The sequence below is a fragment of the Phyllostomus hastatus genome, unplaced genomic scaffold (genome assembly GCF_019186645.2).
Source record: "Phyllostomus hastatus isolate PE091 unplaced genomic scaffold, TTU_PhHast_1.1 phas_contig_148, whole genome shotgun sequence".
NCBI classification, from domain to species: Eukaryota; Metazoa; Chordata; class Mammalia; order Chiroptera; family Phyllostomidae; genus Phyllostomus; species Phyllostomus hastatus.
This window is the reverse complement of record NW_025333607.1, coordinates 6,446,036-6,466,245: the sequence shown is the minus strand read 5'-3', so window position 1 is coordinate 6,466,245 and position 20,210 is coordinate 6,446,036. Positions and strand designations below refer to the sequence as shown.

The window sequence follows — 20,210 nt, the reverse complement described above, 5'->3', positions numbered from 1 at the left end:
CAGAAGGGCTTGCTTACGATTTTGTAATAAAAAGGGGGCGCTGTCTGTGCCAGACCCTGTATCTGCTCTGCTACGTGAAAGAAGTTTTTTTCCTTTTTGTTTCCTGGTGTAAGATATTTATTAATGACACAGGGTGATCAGCCACGGCGTTACAGTCTAACATACATTCCGATGCCCATGCTTTGCAGAAGCCACGAGCATCACGGCAAAGAGAATCTCGGGCCTCGCGGAGACAGCGTGCAGGTCATAACTCCCATTCACTGAGCCGCGTGTACACCCGGGCGGTGAGGAACATGTGTTTTAATTTTAAAACCCAATTTCTGTTCCCAGTTAAAGAGGAAACAATGACTGGTTTCCCACACACGTGGGTCTGTACGCACTCTTTCTGGGACAAGGACATTTTGTGCTGTGCTGAGCGCTGGTCCTTGCCGCCACCCCCCCACCCTGCCCCACGCTCCCATGATAAACCTAAGGACCCAAGGATCTGACTCCCCCGCAGGGCCTGCCGCTCCCACACACAGCGCAGCGCTGACAGAGGAGAAGCGGCTGCCTGCCAGCTCGTGGCTGACTCATTGGAAGAAAAAGCAGAGGACGGTGGTGACAGATCAGTGTTGCTGAGGGACGCTGCCCCATGCTTCGCGCACCCATGGAGGCAGCCGAGTATCCACGGCGGGGCGGCCTCACACCTCGCTCAGCGGGTTGGCCACACGGCCCAGGAAGTGCAGGGTGGTGGAGTCTTGATCGTAAGTGGCAAACAGGAACGGGCGGTTCAGGGTCACCTCCAGGGCCTCAGGCCCAGCCAGCTGCTCGGCGGGCTCTGCGGGCTGCTCCCCCTCGTCTGCTTTGAGTTCAAACAGCACACTGTTCAGCACCTGCAAAGCACAAGGGTTGGGGTTGCTCCGGAAGCTCTGTGGGGCCCAGGGACGGCCGTGCAGAGCTGCCCGCAGCGGGGGACGGCCCTGGCCCGTCCGGACAATGCACAGTGCCTATGGGCCCTCGACAGCTCTCACTCAGCCCAGCAAGAGGGCTCCTCCCCGAAGTGCCCTCGGACCTGCCCACCCCCACCTTCCACCTTGCTGTCCCGGGCAGAACCCCTGCCCCCCCGCCAACCGTGGCCCACCAGGGCGTAAGTCCTCCCATTCACTTAGCACAGGGGGCTCCTGCCCTGCAACAGAGGTTTCTGAGGCCAGGACTGGGAGTGACCCCATTTCTCCCGGCACTGGCATGGCCCCCAGAGCTTGCAGGCCCCTCTCGCTGCCAAGGTACATCATCCCAGGTGGCAGCGGGAGAGCCTGCTCTCTGTGGGGCGCTGCTCTGAGGCCAGAGCTGTGTGACTCGGCCAGCCCTGCGCTTAGTGCCACCTGCTGTCCTAGCCCCAACCCCAGGCCGGGTCGGGCTGGGCAGAGCCACTGAACAGTGTGGGGTGGGACAGGGTGGGGGCGACCTGCTGCTCTCCATCTGTCTCTGGAAAGCCCCAGAAAGCTCTAATGTCTCTCCCACCCTAGAATTAATACCAGGGTAGGACACCCACCTGGCCAGGCCCTCTTCTCCCTCCTGCCCAACCCCACCCTCCAGAAGCTTCCTGTGTGTCCCTTTCACGTACATCTCCCACCCTGGGGATGCACAGACCCAACTCAGCAACAGGCCACACGGTACCTGTCCGACACGGACGTTGGAGTCGCTGATCTTGCCCAGGTTTGCCTCGGCGCCCAGCAGGGTGGGCAGCTTGGCCTGGGCGAGCAGGTCCTGCAGGTTGTAGGACCCCCGCAGCACCAGTTGCGGCAGGGTCAGGCGCATGGCCCTGCGGAGATGACCCACAGTTAGGGAGGCTCCAGGTGGCTCCTGGGGTGAGACTCAGGCACACAGAGAGGGCTCTCGGGAGACCCGGGCAGCCAGCTAGCTGACATATGTCACCCCTGGAGGGAGCGTTCACCCGGGGTGGGAGGAGAAACTGCCTTGTCACCATCAGGAAAAGGAGCAAATGACCAGGGCAGCAAACCAGGGGGTGTCTGGAGTCCAGGGCGGCTCCCCAGGAAAGGCCCCCCCAGGCTTCTCAGAGGGGGCCAACCCCCCTGGGAAGCCAACCCCCAAGGAGCGCTTAGAACACGCAGATGGTGGGTGTCTGGGCTGGTGCCCAAAAGGCCCCGCTCGCTGGGCACATTGAAATGCACTCTGACCCCCAACATGGGGAAGAGGCGGGGAATCACCTCTGCTGCCCCCAGATAGACGGTGATTAATAAACCGAGTGCTGGGCCAGCAGCGGGTGGAGAGAGGAGGGTGGGTGCATGCCTTCTGCTCCCAGAGGCAGAGGCCCCATCCTTGCTCCCCGCCCAGGGCTCTGCCAGCAGCGGCACCCATGTCCCCCCAGGCTCCCCACGCCCCCTCCCGCCCTAAGCAGAAGGACCGGCACAGCTCCCCGCTTTCCAGAGGAGGCAGCCAGGAGGTTCCCAGGGATCCCCAGGGGCCATACCGGGGAGCCAGGTTCTTGGTCCAGGTCAGGAAGTCGTGCTGGAAGGTGAGGGCCTCGACCTCCTGCAGGGCCGAGGCGCAGTGGGGCTGGATCAGCAGCAGGCCCACGTTCGGGCTGAGGGGCACCCGGGTCATGGAGAGGTTGTTGTGGGCGTCGCTCCAGTGCTGGAAGGTGCCCGTGGCCGAGAGCATGGGGACGGACACGGAGGTGGTGTTGTCCACCCAGAACTCCTGGGGGCCAGCCAGCGGGGAGAAGCCCTTCATCTGCGCTGGAGACCGAGACGGAGACAGAAGGGGAGGGTCAGCCAGGCCGCACAGGCAGGCGGGCAGGCGGGCTCGGGGCGGGGGCCGGGTGGAGAGCCAGGCCTAGGCGGGCGACCCCAGCACTCGCGGGGGGGCTGCCCAACAGTCCCCAGCCCGGCCCAAGGCCCCTGCGTTTTCCCCAGGGCCGGTCCAGTCCTCCTCCTGCCAAACCGGCCATGTCGAGTTCACCACGGTAACGCCGACAGCCGGTGATGAAGATGCGGCACAGCCAGGCTCCAGCCTGAGACCGCACGCTCTCCCCTTACTCAAGGGCATCCGAGAGCTTAAGGAAGACACCGCGCCAGGTGCTCACGGGGCAAACAGACCCCAGGTCTGTCCTGGCCTGAGGCCACTGACCCAGCCTGCTTCCTTTGTTTTTTGTTTTTTAATAAAGTTTACTTTTTAGAGCAGTTTTAGGCTCACAGAAGAATGAAGAGGCAGGTCCAGGGATTTCCCATGTACCTGCTACCCCGCCCCCACCACACCGCCTCCCTCACCGTCCGCACGGCCACCCCCAACGCTGATGAACCTACGGCCACCCCCCAGCCACCGCCCAGAGTCCCCCCCTCCCACCCGGGCTCGCTCTGGGGGTGGCGCGTCTGCGGTCTGCACGAGAATGTGGTGGTGTGAACCCACCACCGCCGTTTCCCACAGGGGAGTCTCCACAGGCTCGTGATCACCAGAGGGAAGGGGGCGGGAGCAGGCGGGAGGGAGGGAACGGAGTTAAGTTGTGGTAGAAGGAGACGACTTGGGGTGCTGGACACCCTGTTCTCCCGAAACCGATGCAGTTTCACGAACCCGTGTCACCCCAGGAAATTCAACGAACAAGAAACTTCGGTGACCCCCCTCACACACCACCCCTTGGGGACCTCGGCACTGGCCCACCAGGCCCGGCGGGAGGCTGTTTAGTTTAAAGGGGAAAAACACAAGATTCTTTCCACCAACAACCTGAACACAAACAGACGCTGGAATGTGAGCCGGGGGGCCGCCCTCGTCCCTCTGCTCATCTGCAAAGCGGAGGTTCAGTAAATCCCTCAAGGTTAAGTCAACAGGTGTCGCCGGACCTGCCAGGGCCAGCGCCTGGGCTCGAGGCGACAGTAAGTGCTGGGCAAAGGGCGCCTGGCGCTCCCGGGCCCCCAGTCCCCAGCCCTCGCTGGTTAGACACCCCCAGTCATGCAAGGGGGGGGGCAGTCCGCTGTGACAAGACGTTACTATGAAAAGGGACTTGGAGCCCCCGACAGAGTCCGCTCATTCCCTGAATGGACATGCTGGTGGGCTGGAAGGGGGTGTGCACCTCCACGTGATGGAAACTGAGGCACGGACAGCTCAGGGCGCCAGATCAGAGGACGGCGCCACGGCAGGGCTGCAAGAGCCCCCTAGGACTTCACCATCCTGAGCGTAGTTCACCTTTTTCTGCGATACGTCTCCCCTTCCTTCTCACTCGCCTTCCTGTCCAGCTGCGTCCTGCAGAATCACGTGGACGGGCACTTTTCCAAAGCGAGGCCCCATTTCTGACCCAGTGGCTGTCCGGCTTTGCCTTTTGGGGGCACGACTTTCTCGGTGAGCCCTCCCCTGAGGCTGCTCTCGGGGACCAGGGACCACAGGCCAGCCTCTGGCCTCCTCCCCGCTCCACGGTGTGGCTGGACTCTGCCCCTGCGACCTGTCCGACCCGGGGCCTGAGCAATCGGGCCCGTCTTCTTCCTCTGCCACCCGAGGGCGGCTGGGGGTCCTTTCCAGGTGCGGTCTCATGAACTTCCTGCATGTGACCGGACGTGGTCTTGCTCTCCTTGACCTCCCTCTCAGCAGCTCTGTCTTCCCCTGACGACTTTCTCGGCTCCCTGTCCGCCGTGATGCTGCTCGTCTAGATCTAGCCTCCTCAATGTCCCGGAGACGCAGGGCTCCCCAGCCCGCCCAGCATCGCAGGGCCACTGGCTCCGAGCGAGTCCCCAGAGAGCTCGCCTGCACCGTTGCAGAGCCTCCCGAGGACCCACCGGTCCCCAGTGCACGCGGCACGGCCGAGGGCACGACCTCCGGGCAGAGCGCGGGTCCACGTGGACGCCTGCCACCGAAGAGCTCCACCCTTCCCGGCAGCCGGTCCAAGTCTCAAAGTCTGGCCCCCACCCATCGCCCGGCCCTGCCTTCCGCTGGTCCCCCCTCTCTTCCTAATTTCCCGACCTCGTCCCTCACCTTGAACTTGGCTGCCTTTGCTGGCAGGTTTCTCTTCACTGAAGCCCTGCTCCCCTTGTCCCCCCCCAAGGCCTCTGTCCACTCCCCAGCGACCCCCTCCTCTGAGTGCTCCGAGCCTCCCAGAGTACCTTCGTGGGGGACTTCTGCCTGCAGCTCTGTGGCCAGGGCACCTGCCCACAGGGTCTGTCCCCCACATTGAACTTCAACAGCCTGGGATCGGGTCCTGTGCATCCCTCCCACTTGGCGCCTCTGAGACGCCCAGCTCAGCATCTTGCAGCTTCTCCACGATTATTTGTTGAATGAATGAGCAACCTGTGTTGCAGGGACTGCTGGGTATTCACCCCCCAACGTGAGAGCGATTTAAGCAAACAAAGTGGTTATTTTTGTACGAGACAGTGACCTTCACAAGAGACAGAAACCCAGGCCTCTGAGCATGGAGCTGGGCCATCTTGGGCAAGTCACTGCATTTCTCTGAGTCTCTGTGTCTTTACCGGGGACAGAGGCAGTGACAGCTCTTCACCACATCACAGGGGATCAGAGGACGAGAGTGAAAGGAGGCAGGAGAGTCGCTGGGGAGACAGGGCAGCGGGTAGGGAGGCAGATGCCCGAGCCGTGCTCACCCAGGAGCCCAGGGGGACAGCCACTCCTGTCCGTCCGTACTTGCCACGTCTGCCACCCTGCCCACCACTGAGGCCGGGCCTGACTCAGCAGAAACGTCGGACGTTAGAGCCAGAGAGACCGAGAACTGCTGTCCTCGGGCACCGGCCTGCGTGCGGAGTCCCCGGGAGGCCTTGCCTTACCTTGAAAGTGGACGTAGGCGCTGAAGATCAGGGTGCTGTCCGGGCTGGCCCCCGTCGGGGCACCGCCCATCTTCCACCCGGTGACGGCCTGCATGAACCTGTCGATCCTCTCAGCCGCCAGCTCTGGGTCCGTAGCCAGGTCTAGAGAGCGCGGGAGGGTGACGGGGGCGAAGGGGGCCAGGCCCTGCACGAAGGACCGCTTCAGGCGCAGGCCGGGGGCCGTGAACAGGCCCACCACGGTGGACAGCAGCAGTCCGGCCTGGCTGCCTTCCCCGCCCTGCAGGACCAGAAGGCCCTGGATGGCCTGCAGGGTATCGAGGACCTTGTGGCCGTCCAGCCGGGAGGTGCAGCTCTGATCCTCCCCGGGCACGCCCAGGAAGGTCTGCAGTCTGCGGGCCGTGGGGTCCAAGGCCCCCAGGTAGAAGGAGGTCAGGGTGCCGAAGAGAGCCGTGGGGGACAGGACGGCCCCGCGGGCGGCGGTCCACGTCTCGCTCAGCGTCTTGTACATGCGGAAGCCCATGAAGTTGAGCAGCATCCCCACCGTGGCCGCCCGCAGCTTGTCCTCGCCCTCCAGCTTCCGGGCAGCCAGCACCAGCGGCTCCCGCAGCGCCTCCTCGTCCACGGGGGACGTCTTGGCCTGGATGGGGACGGGCGCGAAGGTTGGCTCGCTGGGCGGCTCCACGCTGGGCTTCTCCAGCTGCTCGCAGCTGCTCTTGCTGTAGACGAGGAGGTGGAAGGGGTGTACGTACACCCGGTCGGCGGCGCACGGGCCGGCCCAGGCCAGGAGACAAAGCAGGGTGGCCCCCAGGGTCACACCGGCACGGGCCATCTCTGCGGGGGTGTTCGCTGCTGCTGCCCTGAAAAGTGCGGGGAGGGAGGGTGAGCGGTGATTACGGAGTGCCGGCTGTAGACAGGTGTGGTCCCACACCGCCTGCAGCCTTTCGCCTGGGGAAACCCACCCCTGTCTGCGCATGCCCGCTAGAAGAAGTGGACTCCAAGGCCCACAGAGAACATCTCGGTGACCCGGGTGCAGAGCACCCTGTGGCGGCGGAGGCGTGCTTTTGCGGGGCTCTGTCTGGGGGTTCGTTTTGTTGTGTTTCTGTCATGGTGGGCCTCTCCCTTCCTGTCTACACCGTCCCCGCATAGAAGGTTGAGTCGCCGGGGAAAACCTGGGGACTTAGTGCTGGTGAACCCCGCGGAAACAGGCCCCACCCACTTTGCTTTCTGAACTGGCACGGACCCCCGCTCCAGTGGAGCCATCTCACGGTCATTCTCAAGGCAGAGGCCATTGTTTGCCCACAGTTGTGATCAGCTCTCCCGCCCCGAGGGTCCTCCGTCAGCCGCCAGCCCTCCCAACAGGGGGTCCGGGCCTTGTGGGTGCTCCCGGCAGTGGGGTGGGCCTCTCCTCCTCACCCCTTCTTGGTCTCCCTCTCCACCAGCCCCTCCTTCTCGATGGCCCTGCTCCTGGCGGCTCCGTGGCTCAGTGAAGACGGCGAGGCTGCCGGCTCACACAGAATCCTGCTTCCCCTTGCCAGGGCTGCCGCAGGCTTTTCATCTACCAGCTCCTCCCATCTCCGCAACAGCCCGCCCCTGACCGCCGGGCACTCTGAGCTCACCCTGCCCTGTCCTCCTTCTGCCGTGGCCCTGCTCACCTGGTGGCACTGTGTACTGTTTACTGTTCGTCTGTTAGCTGATTGCCCACCTCCTCCTATGTGAATGCAGACCCCTGAGCACAGGGTTCTTGCTCTGCTTTCTTTTGCTGACATATACCGCATTCCCTGTCCACCCCTCCCCCCACCCCTGACAAAGTGCCTGAGACATAGTAGCTACTTAAAAAGTCGTTGTTAAATAAATTCATGAATGGTTGCTTTGGGGAGGAGCAGAGAGGTTCAAGGTCACGTAGCTAGTAAGAGACAGAAGTAGGATTCAAACCCAGACCCTTGAAGCCACAATCTGAGCACACAAGCAAACAATCTGTAGTGTCTCTTGAACAAAACAGTAAGAATCTGCCTTCGCACTTTACATGGAAGTTTAGAAAGTCTACTGCTGCCCTGGTCCAGGGACAACGGAGTTCCAGGCCTGGCTATTTGTCCCATTTATAGATGAGCAAGCAGAGGCTCAGGGAGACAGGATGAGCCTGACCGCACAGACCCAGGCCTTGAGCCCAAAGCCAGAGACAGCTCTGCTCAGGGTCGCCGCAGGGAGATGGGGGGCCGCCCCTCACCTGCGCCCTGTGCAGACTCCGCCCTGGGTTCCTCCAGCCTGGCCGCTCCCCTGCCCCAGCCCCGCCGCCTGCACAAACCTCGCTGTGCCTTCTGGCTGGAAGAGGACCCGGTGGACACCTGGCCACCATGATCCGGTCCTGTGCCAGCCCCAGAGGACGCAGCCCTGCTCCAAGGGAGCAGGGGGACCGACCACCAGCCCACTGTGAGAAGGACCAGCCTTCTGGTAGAACCCATCGTGGGGCTGAGGGGGGACAGCCCAGCTCTGGATGTCTGCCTGGACTGGAGGGGAGCGGCACCTTCAGAGTCTTCAGGGGTAATGTCCCCAGTGGTGCAGGTCACCACTGTCCCCCGGCTTCTGGCTCCTGGAGGCTGGTTAGCTCTGCCCCCTCCCCACAGAGCCCCAGCCTTCTAGGCCCAGCAGACAGCTCGGCTGCCCCACTGGGAAGGCAGGAGGGCTGGGGCTTGGGACGGTGCGTGAAGAGGGGCTCCCGGCTTACCTTCCACTTCAGTCCCCAAGACAAGGGCGACTCTTCCTCTGGCCGGGCCACGGAGGCCTATTTATATCTGAGGGGTGGGGATGGAGCCGTTCCCAGACCATTGTGTGCCCAGGCTGGGGAGAGGGGGTTACATCACAGTGGGGGTGGGGGCCTCAGGCAGCCACGGGAAGGACGCCAGAGGGACTCACGCTGGGCCGGCTTCCAGGAAGTCAGGCTGATCGATGCACACGCTGCTGCTGAGCAGAGTGAGCTGGTACTCGGTCAGTTACACATTTACCGGGTTCACCGGAGCTGGGGCCGCGGTCACCGGACACAGCGGTGTCTGACTCGCTGTGAGGTGCTGGCCAAGGGCAGCCACCGAGCCTTCCGACGGAGCTCCCTCGGGGGGTGTGTGCTTCTGAGAGGCCCCGGGTGTGTGCACGGGGTGTGTGCATGCTCGGGAGGCCTGGGCCGGCTGCTGACCCTGCAGCCTCGAGTGAGTGGCTCCGCGGTTGTCCGCAGCCCCCTGACAGCCGGGGAGAGAATCACCTAACTGAGCAAAAGCATCGTGTAGAGGGTTGCAATTCAGCAGCAGTGCAGCCAGACAGTGAGGCACCAACAAAAGACTTCCAGACTGGGGTGGGGGGGCAGGGGGGCGAGGAGGTGGTGGGGGGGCGCACTCTGTTAAAGCTGGGGAAGCTCTTGGCCAGGTGGGAGTGAATACCGCTGGAGCCCAACCTGGAAGGAGGAAGAAGGTGGCCACTGAAGAAGGGGTTTGCAGAGGGAGAGGCTTGTACACGAGGAACAAGGAGCTGGGGCAGAGGGGGCTCGTTTGGGGGACGCCGACAGCAGGCCCAGGCACGGGAAGCGGGGTGCAATCAGGGAGGCAAGGCTGCCGCTGCTCCCGGGGCTTGCACAGAATGAAACCTGCTCGCTGCCCCGAGTCGGGGCGGGTGGAGTGAGTGGTGCAGAAAGGAGAGATGCTGGCTGGACCCTGAACGCCAGGCTGGGAGGTCAAAGTCGGGCCGCACAAGGGAGGGGGTGGGATGTCTGGGCGGGACAGGGACACCATGCTTGCCTCCCACTTTTCAAGTTTCACTCCAGGGGGGACACTGGGATGGGAGGCCGGAGGGAAGGTGGAGAGAACGTCTCGAATCAGGTGCCGAGAGGACAGTGAACCACTAACCAGGGGAGGGAGCTGGAAAGTACGGGGCTTTGGGGAAGAATGCACACCTGGATTTTAGACTGTTTCTCTTGTTTTTTAGATTTTATTTATTTTTAGAGAGAGGGAAAGGAGGGAGAAAGAGGGAGAGAAACATCAATGCATGGTTGCCTCTCACACGCCCCCTACTGGAGACCTGGCCCACAACCCAGGCATGTGCCCTGACTGGGAATCGAACCGGTGACCCTTTGGTTCACAGGCCCACACTCAATCCACTGAGCTACACCAGCCAGGGCATGGACTGTTTCTTTTGAAGCTTCTATTGGCACCCAGTGCTGAAGACTTGGGTGATATTTCCGATGGTCAGGAGGGAGGTCTGGGCCAGACACACAGATGTGAGAGACAATTACACCAAGTGTAACTCACGGCCTGTGGGTGGAGACGGTTCACCTGGGGACGCCCTGACCCATGTGGCTCAGTGGGTTGGGCACCATCCCACAAAACTAAAGGTCTGGGTTTGGTTCCTGATCAGGGCACACGCCTGGGTCGCAGGCTCAGTTCCCGGTTGGGGGCACGTTCAAGAGGCAACAGATCAATGTTTCTCTCTCACATCGATGTTCTCTCCCTCTCTCTCCTTCCCTTCCCCTCCCTCTGAAAATGAATAATAATTCAACGAAAATGAGGATAGAAGCTACGAGGGAAACCCAGGGAGCTGGGGGTCGGGGGAGCAGTCTGGGCAGGGGCCCCGGAGGGCTGTGCAGAACCAGGAGGCGGCTTCCCTGAAGCCGGGGGCGGAGTCTGGAGGAGGAGGAAGGTGGGAGCTGAAAGAGGCCTTTGGGACAGAATGTCGTAAAGGCTTAACGGCCTTGGTGCCGAGATGTCCCTGTCCCAACCAAGCATTCTTGGGCAATTACTCACCCGCTCTTCGCTGGTCGTCAGAGACCAGCTGGAAGTAGGTAGAGGTGAAGGTTGAGGTGGGGAGTGATGCGGGGAAGGAGGAGGAGGGCCAGGCTGAGATGGCCTGAGAAGCCGGGGGAGGGGGAGGGAAAAGGGGAGACGGACTTGCGAGCTCCGCTTTAGGAAATGTAACAAAAGGAGGAGGAGGGATGGGGAAACTCAGGGTTCTCAACTCTAAGACAGAGGAAGAAAGATCCCCTTTCATGGAGCAGCTGCTACATGGCAGTCACACCTGCCCGGGTGGCTGACGTGGGTGTTGGGGCTCCCAGCCTCTCCCTGCACGTCGACTGAAGGGGATTTGACGCCGCATTGCCCAGTTCCTTCCTCTGTCCTCCCGGCTTTCACTGGGCGCACGGCCCCTGGGCCCGACCCCTCTGTCCATCTTACTCAGGACTCACGGCTCCCGGGGGCACTCCCACACCGCTGCTGGCTGCGCTCGGCGAGCTGGTGCCTGCCACCCCGGGGCCCTCAGATCAAAAGTTCTCCTCCACCCTCCAGCCTCTGCCATCCTCACCCCCTGACCCTCCACCCTAGACCCAGGTCACCTCTGCCCCGTCCATTATCTGTGCCCTATGATCGGTGTCCTTCAGTAAGTCGCCTGCTCTCTCAGTGCCTTCTGCCCCGAGAGTCCCTGTCACATGTTTGTACATCCTGAAGTATATTTGAAAACAGCTTCTCAGGGATTACAGCGCAGGTCAGAGTTCATTCACACCGGGCCCAAGGCGGGAGAGGCTATAAGTAAATGCAGAGATTTCCCTCTTGATAACAACCTGGGGGAAAAAATAAGGAAATAACCATTGTTAGGTTGGACACAGTAAGATGTCTTCTTAAACATTTTGCAAGGTAAACAAACAGCCCTTATTCAACTCCCAAGGCTGGCCATCAGCCGGGTAGGAATTTTGTGTGAGGCTTTTAAGCTTATTAGAATAAATCAGAAAATTGCTAGAGCATGTTACCAAGAATATAAATTATTCCCAGAAAGAGTACCCACTCGAATAGTCCACAGACTTTGACCTAGTTCTGATTTAGGACAATTTTCATTCCAGTGAGTGCTACTTCTGGTGTGTTCATCCCATCATGGGGTGGCTGGGGCAGTTGGGGACAGTTCATCAGAATAAATACTGAGGAGGGAAGAGTCAGTGCTGGCTAGGGAAACCGAGTACCATATGTTGCCATGTATAACACGCACCCACGTTTTTCTGCGCACTATACATGGGATTCTTATACCCATCATTAAACCCCATGTTATTTAATGGTTATACCCATGCATAATGCACATCATCATTTATCCCTCAAAATTTTGGGCAAAAAGGTGCACGTTATACAAACCGTGCTCAGAGTCTAATCCAGGAACCAGCCATGGGCAGTTGGCAAACCTGGTGACGTATCGGCCAGGGGTGCCCTTTGAGCTGATGACCTTAGAAGGCCACGTCTGCTCTGTGGTTACGGAGACGAGGCTTGGTCTAAACCAGAACCTGCTTTCTCATCCCCTGACCAGCCAGGGAGTCACGGACACAAGCACACAAACTCTGACTCTAAAGCAAAACAAAGACACACCGGGAAGCGAGGAGTAGCTGTGTTTATGCATGTGACGCAATCCGACTTGGAAGCAGCCCAGACGAGGCAAGGGAAGAATGAGAGGGAATCGCAGCAACTACGTTTCCAGTTTTGCTTCTAGGACAAAACTCATCTCACAGGGGACCGCTTTCTGCCCGGATCAGAACTGTCAGTCCCCAAACGTACCCGGTGCGAGTCATGTGACCGCCAGGCATCATTTACTGGAACCGGGAGCAGGAGGAGCTCGCTGTCCTGCTTCCAGGTTTTCCTTTTATGACGAGGACCCTTCCCACCACTCTGAGTCCTCACCACTGCTCATCGGAGAGCTGAACAGGGCCCTGGCGGTTCTTGATTATAAAATGGGCTCCTTAAAAAGTCAGTTTCTTTCTTATTTTAATCCTCACTGAGGATATGCTTATTGATTTGAGAGACAGAAACGTTGAAATGAGACAGAAGTATCAATTGATTGCCTTCTGTATGTGCCCCAACCAGAGATCGAACTTGCAGCATAAGCAGGTGCCCTGATTGGGAATCGAACCCACAACCTTTTGATGCATAGGAGAATGCTCTGACCAACTGAGCCACCCACCCAGGGCCCATTCCCTTCTAATAAAAAGCACTCTCTCCCTGGCTGATGTGGCTCAGTGGATTGAGTGGCGGCCTGCAAACCAAAGGGTCACAGGTTCGATTCCCAGTCAGGGCACATGCCTGGGTTGCAGGCCAGGTCCCCAGCAGGGGGCACTGGAGAGGCAACCACGTATTGATGTTTCTCACTCTCTCTTTCTCCCTCCCTTCCCCTCTCTCTAAAAATAAATAAATAAAACCTTTTTTTAAACAGGCACTCTCAGTTGGGTCACCTGGGCTTCAGACTCCTGGTAATAAAACAAAATAGTTCCAGCTGCCCCATGTCCCTAGGAAGAATCTGCCCCCAACCCCTTGGCCCTTTCAAACACCACGGATGCCCCGGGCAGAGCCCTGCGGACTGCTGTACGTGAACTTTGCCTGGAGAAGGTGTAGCTGCCCATTTGGACGAAGCAAACCGTGGGCTGGAGGAGTTGGGGATTTGAAATAATAAAGATCTAGGAAGTGCTGTGACTGGAGCCTGTTTCAGAAGTTATAGTCAAACTGAAGAATTTTCTTGGTCACCAGTTACAATTGTGCAAACAAGAAGTGATGTGTGTGTGTGTTTGTATCAATTTCAACATTAGATGGTAGGATTAGGGAATCTAATCTCAGGTTCTTATGATAAGTGACAATGAACTTTATACCAAATTCTGTTGGGTGCTGACCCCTCATCTCTCCCTATACTTTTCTCCTTTGTCCATGGCCACGTAGAAATTGAGAAAAGTAATATTCACTTTCTTAGCCTCCTCTGTAACCATTAGTGGTCAGGTAAGCTGGTTCTGGCGAATGAGACAGAAACAGAAATCTGTTGAGGGTTCTCAGAGTGCTTTCGCTTTTCTTTTATAAAGAGAGTCAATGGCTCAGCTTCTACATGTTCTTCCACCCTCAAATGTTGATGTAATGTCTGGAGATAGAGCAGCCACTTTGTAAGCGTGAGACAACAACGAAACAGAATGATTTTTTTAAAAACTGGTCTTTTGCTTGCAAGGTGCCAACAATTGCATATCTCTGGACTTTTACCTGTTTGAGCATCACTAGTGACATTTTCAAACAGTCACATGCCACTGAAAACATCCCAAAACAACACACCTTTTATTCCCACCCAGAAGCCAGGAGAGTGTTCTTCAAAAATGCAGTTCCTTTGAGTAGAGTCTATTTCCTGCCAAATGGCAGCCTCTTTGTACTGGGTTTCCCCTTTTCCATCTATTGCGGTTGGTTTTGTTTTCAAGTGAGCAGTCAAAGCATGAAGTTTAGCGATTCCCCAGTTAAGTTCATGGCTCTGAGCCTGGAGTGAGGAGCCAGGTTAGTGCCAGGCCTGGCTGCTAGTTGCTACGCTCCCTCCGAAACCAACCCTGGGATGAGGCTCTGGGTGATGGGTCTGCCTCTATTTCCAATGAGATGGAAATAGATTACCCTCCCTTTCTCCATCTCCAGGAAGTTTTATGGCTCTTCACCGACATCTGCAGGGTGTTGAGTTTCTCTAAGAAAACCATATGACCCTGATGACAGACACGTTGCCGGTGCACAGGGCTTCTCATGACGGCCGTGACCCGAAGGACAGGTGGGAGGAAGCACATCACGTGCATCCCAGAAGCTCTGTATCTGCAGTAGTCTACGGCCAGTCCTGGCCAGTAAAGGAAGCGTTAAAAAGCAAAGAGCAGAATGAGCTTCATCTATTCCAGGGATTGGCCAACTGCAGCGCCTGGGCCAGATCGGGAGCGCCATCTGCGGAAGTGAAGTTCCCCTGGAACACAGCCACACTCCTCGTCTGCACTGAGTCTCTGGCTCCTCTCAGGCTGCAAGGGCTGAGCTGGGGAGTCGCAACAGAGAGAGCACACGGGGCCTGGGAAGCCTAAAAGGGTCATTACCTGGACCCTCCCAGAAAAAGGAAGCCTGCTGACTGTCAGTCTACTCTGCCAATGAGAGAGGCAATAAAGCTACATTTGCATGCTGTCCTTTTATCTAAAAATTGCCTTTGGGAACATCTGCTGCATTTTGCAGTATATTTTATTATTATTTTAATTTTTATTTAATATTTTATTTAATTGTTATTATTCAAATTATTTCAGTGTAATTTTCTTATTTTATTCCTACGTGAAGAGGTGACTATCCAGGCAGCTATGCACATAATGACACACTAAAAATTAGATGTATTTTATCTGCTCCATAATGAACATAACACACTGAAATAGTCCACACCACCTGTGTAGCCAGTGGCTGGAACTGCCCATTACAAACTTGGTCACTGACTGAAACTCGATTTTTAAAAATATTTTGGCAAAATTGAGATCTGAAAAATCTAACCTGGGACATTGGACTTGACTATAGGGCCTAAGAAAGAAAGAAAAAAAGAAAACTTTTGATCTCGCCACTTAAAAAGAAAAAACTCTCAGCAGCAGAAGCTCGAATCAGGGACATTTGATACCAACAAAACCTAATTGATAAATCAGCTCCTCATTAGAAACATCAAGTGGAAGAATTTATCCTGATGAAAGGAGCTTCTAAAAATGGAAAATGTTTCAACAATTAACCAATTAACCTTTAGAAAAATAAAAATGATTTAAAGTTACTACATAGAAATCGATCAAGAAATTAAGTTGGATTAAGGGATTTTATTCCCAAAAAGACTTTGTCAGTGAAAATTCATCAGTAGTCATATACATCAGAATATACTGTTCTTATTTAAAATGGCACATTCTTACTCTGGCCGGGTGGCTCGGCTGGTGGGGGCATCATCCCATACGCCAAAGGACTGAGGTTTCCATTCCTGCTCAGGGCAAGTGCCTTGGGTTGTGGGTTCGATCCCCAGTAAGGGAGGAGCTGATCAATGTTTCTCTCTCTCTCTCTCTCTCTCTCTCTCTCTCTCTCTCTTTCTCTATCTCTCTCTCTCTCTCTCTCTCTTGCATCAGTGTTACCCCCCCTTCCCCTGCCTCTCTCTCTAAAATCAATAAACACCCCCTCCTCGGGTAAGGATTAAAAACAATAAAATGATACATATAAAGTAAGTTTTAAAATAATAATAAAAAATAAAAATAAAATGAAACAGCACATTCTCAGATGTCCCCAGTTTGCTTTCTGGTTCTTTCCTAGTGCTGGCATGATGACCGTGGGCGGGCCTGGGAGCCATTTCTGTGTCAATAAACCATACACGGGAAGTACAATTTCCAAATCTATTTCTCCGTTCAGACGTTCTTGCGTTCACAGCTCTGCAGCACAGGGCCCGAACTCCGTGTTTGCCCTGGCGCTCGGCGGAGCCGGGAGAAGTCAGAGGGGAGCTCAGCCGCCAGAGAGTAAGCTCAGACAAGGGCCGGCTGTCCCAATGGAAAATGTCGTCAGCCTTTCCCCCTGGAGCCCTGACGCTGGGATAATGGAATGGCCGTCCCCGTGCACCTGAGGTGCTAGCTCTTGCAAAATCCAAGTTCCAGAGAAAAAAATATTTGTTCAATGATCAGTTCTTCTCCTGTGGAAAATATTGCAAAGGAACTTAGAGAAAGATAATAGTAGTTAGTGCCTCCCTACTGCAAACAAGAAGAGGGGATTTCAGAGTGCAAAGCGGTGGGGGGGGCGGGGCTGGGAAAGGCTGCCAGCTGACCGGAGCCCGTGCTCAGTGGGGGGTTGGGGCTCCTCAGTCACCACTCGCTGGATGGAGCCTCCGTGTACAGAGCTAAATGCCTCCTGCTGTGTGAGCATCCGTGTGAGAGGTACCTGAGACAGTTGCTTTGCTCATCTTAACGAAGAGAGGGACCAGCTGCCCTAAAACTGGTTCCATGGCAAAGAGTCAAATTAACCCAACATAAGGACTTGACCTTCGATGTGACATTACGAGCCGAGGTGGGAGAGGGCTCTATTTGGTTTGCATTTACAACGTTTCACAAAAGCAAAGCAAAGTACAAGCAGGTTGCTTGACTGACCTGTTGCATTACTTTCCTGTATCCTTAGCCAGCAGCCGGGAGTCTGACGAGTGACCGCGTCTCTCCAGGCACCCTTCGCAAACAGCCCTGTGCGATGATCCACTCCAAAACCATCGTGTGTATTCTTCAAACGGAAAGAATCACGAAGCTCCAGGGGACCCCCAGGGTCAGTCATCACTCTTCCTCCCATCTTCAGGTTTGTCTCAACTCCACCCCTTCCCCGGGGCCTCACGGAGGGAGCCCCGGCTCCATGCCCACCCAGCCCTGCCTGTCCAACTCACACCATTCCTTTGGACCTCGAAGCATTTTCCAAGAAGACCCTGCACTACCTGAGGAAGGAATAAGGAATTCTGGTAACCGATCTGAGGTCCTCCCTTCTCACTCTCTCCCAGAGGGTCACGTCAGTGGAACCTTCCGGGTCAAGGTTCCTGCCTCCGTCGTCTACGCTGTAGGTAATAAATTGTGGAACTTTCTGGCAAGGACTTTCCCATGAACTGGCGCCCCAGTGGGCCTTGGAGAGCCCTAAAATCCCACCCGTGGTGTTCAGGTATGACCCTTCAGCCCCGAAGGACTCTCTCCTCCTAAAGATTCGAGGCAAGAGATAAATGCAACACCCCTCAGCTCCCGGATCCAAATGTCCGGACCGTGAGCCTTTGTGCCGGGAACTGCTTCTCATCCCCGAACCCATCTGGGCGGCCTCCCGGCTCGGGGCAGGGAGACTGTCTCATAACACCGAGCATCCGGCTGTGAACCCAGATGCGTCCCCAGGAAGCAAATGTCCTGCCTCGCTTGCCGGGTGAGTCCCCGGCTGTAACCTAAAACTGTCCATCGGCTGTCAACAAATATTTACCGAGCACACGTAAACAGACTACAGTTACAGAGGACATTAGAAAACAGAGGGAGTGGACCACACACAGCTTTGTGCCACAAAGTGTGAAAATCTAAGTGACGTGGCAATTCTCTAGCAAAGTGTGAATAACCAATACAGGCTCGAGAGGAAGTGGAAATGCTAAGTAAACAACCGACCAAGGAGAACATCAGAAGTTCAAAGAGCTATCCCCCAAAGACACGGTGTCTGCTCGAGAAAATGACAAGCCTAGCTACTTCTCAGGAACCCGTCATTCTCATCTTTCGTGAATAATTGAATAATTATGAGCACCTACTCCGTCTAAGGCCCCAGCCGAGGTGTGCTGGGAGACACGCAGTCCGGGAGGTTCTCCAGCCTGCGAGGGTGTTACACCCGGCCGGAGACGCCATCAATGATTCACATGAAGACAGGACCGGCAGCTGGTCTGAGATGCTGCCGCTTACTAGGCACTTTCAACAACACCTTCCAGCCACTTCGCGTCTGCTGCCCCGTGTTCGTTCTCCCTCCAAGCGTGCGAGGCACTCTCCCCAGGGCAAAGCCGGTCCTGGCTACCACCTCCCGGACCTGGTGCGAGGGTGTGTGTGTGTGTGTGTGTGTGGAGGAGGGGGTTGGTTCTTGCTCTCTCTCCCTTACAGCAACCCTCTTTCCTGCTGGGTCTGCCCCTGCTGGGTTTGGCCCGGCCTCCCGGCTCCCTGTGGGTCCGCAGGCGCCCTGGGAGGGCACCGGGCTCTCTCTACAGTTTGCCTTCAGGGCGTGCCCCATCTAGGTCTACAGGGAGGTTCCCAGGCAAATAGGTAGAGCCCAGCGCCACTTGGCCCAGGTGCCCTTGGACTAGCACTGGCATCGCGCTCCTTCCCACCCTTCACCGACCCAAGCCCTCTGGCCGGGGAGCAGCCATGCCTTACCTCTACCGGGCCGCAGGGCCCCAGGAGCACCCGGCTCCCAGGGACGCCCGCAGCACCCACTCCTCCAGGCAGAGCTTCGAGCAGCTGAGGCAGGAGTGCCTGCAAAAGGGCATCCTGTTTGAGGATGCCGACTTCCCAGCCAACAGCTCCTCTCTGTTCTACAGCCAGAGGCCCCAGATCCCCTTCGTGTGGAAACGGCCAGGGGTGAGTGCAGGGCGCAGGGTGGGGTGGCAGGGGGAGTGGATCTGGGGAGAGGGCAGCAAGGAGCGGAGGGCCTGGAGGGTGACTGCACACACCTGACTTGAGCTCACCTGCTAAGGCCACTGGGGAGATGCTGCGCAGTTTTCAGGCAGGAATGGGGTGCAGGGGACACACTTCAGCAATGGGGGTGTGGGGATGGTACCCAGGGCATCTTCCTGAGCCCCACCCCCAGCTCTCTGACTCCCACCGAAGCTGGACCGGAGTCAGAGAGGGTCCTGTGAGGCCTGGTGAGGGAGCCGGGGTCGAAGCCTCCTCCAGGGCAGGTCTCAGGAGACTTGCAGAGACAGTGGGAGGCATTGCAGAACTGCCCCCACCTCCCCACGGGTGCTAACGCTGAGGTGACCCATGCAAGGCACTCAGTGGCTTCTATCCGAGCTTCACCTGCATGCTCTGCAGGGCGGACACTCCGTCAGCAGGTGCCAGCGCAGGTGCGATGCAGGGAACGCCAGGGAGCAGGGTCCTTCCCCCAAACTACGAGCCTCCCTTCCCGGGAGGGAAGCCCTCATCATGCCGCCCCACCTGACCGTCTGGAGGTCCCGAGGGGCACCAGCTGGTGCCTGGGGTGAGGAGGCAACGCTGGCCACGCTGGCTTAGTCAGGGCCCGACCTCTGCCTGGGGCACCGGCTCACATTCCTTCAGGGCGGGTGCTGGCCTGGGAGCGGTCCCGTGGGGACAGGAGAGAGCTGAGAGTGCCGGGCCCACGGGTGAGGCTGCGTGGGGTCCCGCCCTGCCACTGAGGCGTCCTGGGACTGCAGTCACGTCACTGAACTGCCCGAGCCTCAGTCTCCTCACCTGCTGAGTGGGTAGGCGATGGCCAAGGTGGATCTAAAGTCCAGTTTGTAGATGTTCTTAGTAAATGACGGCTACTGTCCTCTTACTTGCACGGGCACCACCACCGTCATCGTCATCTTCATCACCAGCCCCAGGCTTCATGTTACACATGAGACCAGGGTGCGTCATGCCCACCTCCTCCCTGTCTCCCGACACTCAAACACTGTCAGTGTGTTATACAAACACCTCTGGGCTCTCGGGCCCCGCCCAGAGTACACACAGCTATCGATGCCGCGTGCGCTCTTTACTGCTAGTTCCTGTGGGTGGCTGTGCGTGCATGTGTGTGTGCATGCCTCTGTGCACATGTGCTCACCTACATGCCATCCTGCCCTGGTGCACATGCAAGCTGCTTCTGCTTCTCTGGTGTTGTCCTGTGTCTGCCAAGGCTACCTCGGGATGGCCAAGCCTTCCTTCTGAGAAATTCCCAGCAGCGTCTTCCCTCCCAACTGGTCTCCCTGCCTCCGGTCTTACCTACCTGCCTCCGGGGCTCATGCACCCTCCCAGCACCTCAGCGGGGCTGGCATTGCCTAGCAACAAGGTGGGGCTCCCCCTGCTGTCTGTTGCCCAGGGCCAGTGCCCCATCCTCCTGGTCTCTGCTCTCACGGCAGCCCTCCCCGTCCAGCTCGCATGCTCCCTCGGCCTGGAAGGCCTTTCTCTGCTGGGAAACTTGGACC

The 20,210-nt window shown here is 57.6% G+C and overlaps 2 protein-coding genes and 1 long non-coding RNA gene across 8 annotated transcripts in view; 1 reads left to right on the top strand and 2 right to left on the bottom strand.

Annotated features, from left to right (window-relative positions):
• Window positions 1–283: 283 nt before the first annotated feature.
• On the bottom strand, window positions 284–8,632 carry AGT (angiotensinogen). Of its 2 annotated transcripts, none has more exons than XM_045817340.1 (5): window positions 8,482–8,632; window positions 5,760–6,616; window positions 2,471–2,738; window positions 1,657–1,801; window positions 284–872 (listed from the first exon to the last, which is right to left on the bottom strand). In XM_045817340.1, exons 2-5 carry the CDS (start codon window positions 6,586–6,588, stop codon window positions 681–683), a joined length of 1,434 nt encoding a protein of 477 aa, XP_045673296.1. In that variant the 5' UTR covers window positions 6,589–6,616; window positions 8,482–8,632; the 3' UTR covers window positions 284–680. The 2 variants fall into 2 exon arrangements, with proteins under 2 accessions (XP_045673296.1, XP_045673287.1); XM_045817331.1 differs by lacking the exon at window positions 8,482–8,632 and adding an exon at window positions 7,173–7,281.
• A 2,588-nt stretch (window positions 8,633–11,220) lies between these two features.
• Window positions 11,221–19,681, bottom strand: LOC123833468. Of its 4 annotated transcripts, none has more exons than XR_006788273.1 (3): window positions 19,498–19,681; window positions 16,672–16,795; window positions 11,221–11,349 (listed from the first exon to the last, which is right to left on the bottom strand). It is a non-coding gene; the product is annotated as an uncharacterized LOC123833468 (long non-coding RNA). The 4 variants fall into 4 exon arrangements; XR_006788275.1 differs by lacking the exon at window positions 19,498–19,681 and adding an exon at window positions 17,835–18,243; XR_006788271.1 differs by lacking the exon at window positions 11,221–11,349 and adding an exon at window positions 15,701–16,220.
• Window positions 18,336–20,210, top strand: part of CAPN9 (calpain 9) — a 32,373-nt gene continuing 30,498 nt past the window's right edge. The window contains exon 1 of one of the 2 annotated variants that reach the window (XM_045861682.1): window positions 18,336–18,648. In XM_045861682.1, the coding sequence (XP_045717638.1) occupies window positions 18,436–18,648 (213 nt within the window). In that variant the 5' untranslated portion in view covers window positions 18,336–18,435. The remainder of the gene's footprint in view (window positions 18,649–20,210) is intronic. The other variant, XM_045861672.1, reaches the window with a different exon arrangement.

Excerpts from the sequence above, each read along its gene's own strand:
- AGT (XM_045817340.1), bottom strand. The coding sequence starts at position 6,588 with ATGGCCCGTGCCGGTGTGACCCTGGGGGCCACCCTGCTTTGTCTCCTG. Across the intron at positions 2,739-5,759 it reads CGCCTACGTCCACTTTCAAG|CGCAGATGAAGGGCTTCTCC; the intron begins GTAAGGCAAGGC and ends CTCGGTCTCCAG. Across the intron at positions 1,802-2,470 it reads ACCAAGAACCTGGCTCCCCG|GGCCATGCGCCTGACCCTGC; the intron begins GTATGGCCCCTG and ends TCATCTCCGCAG.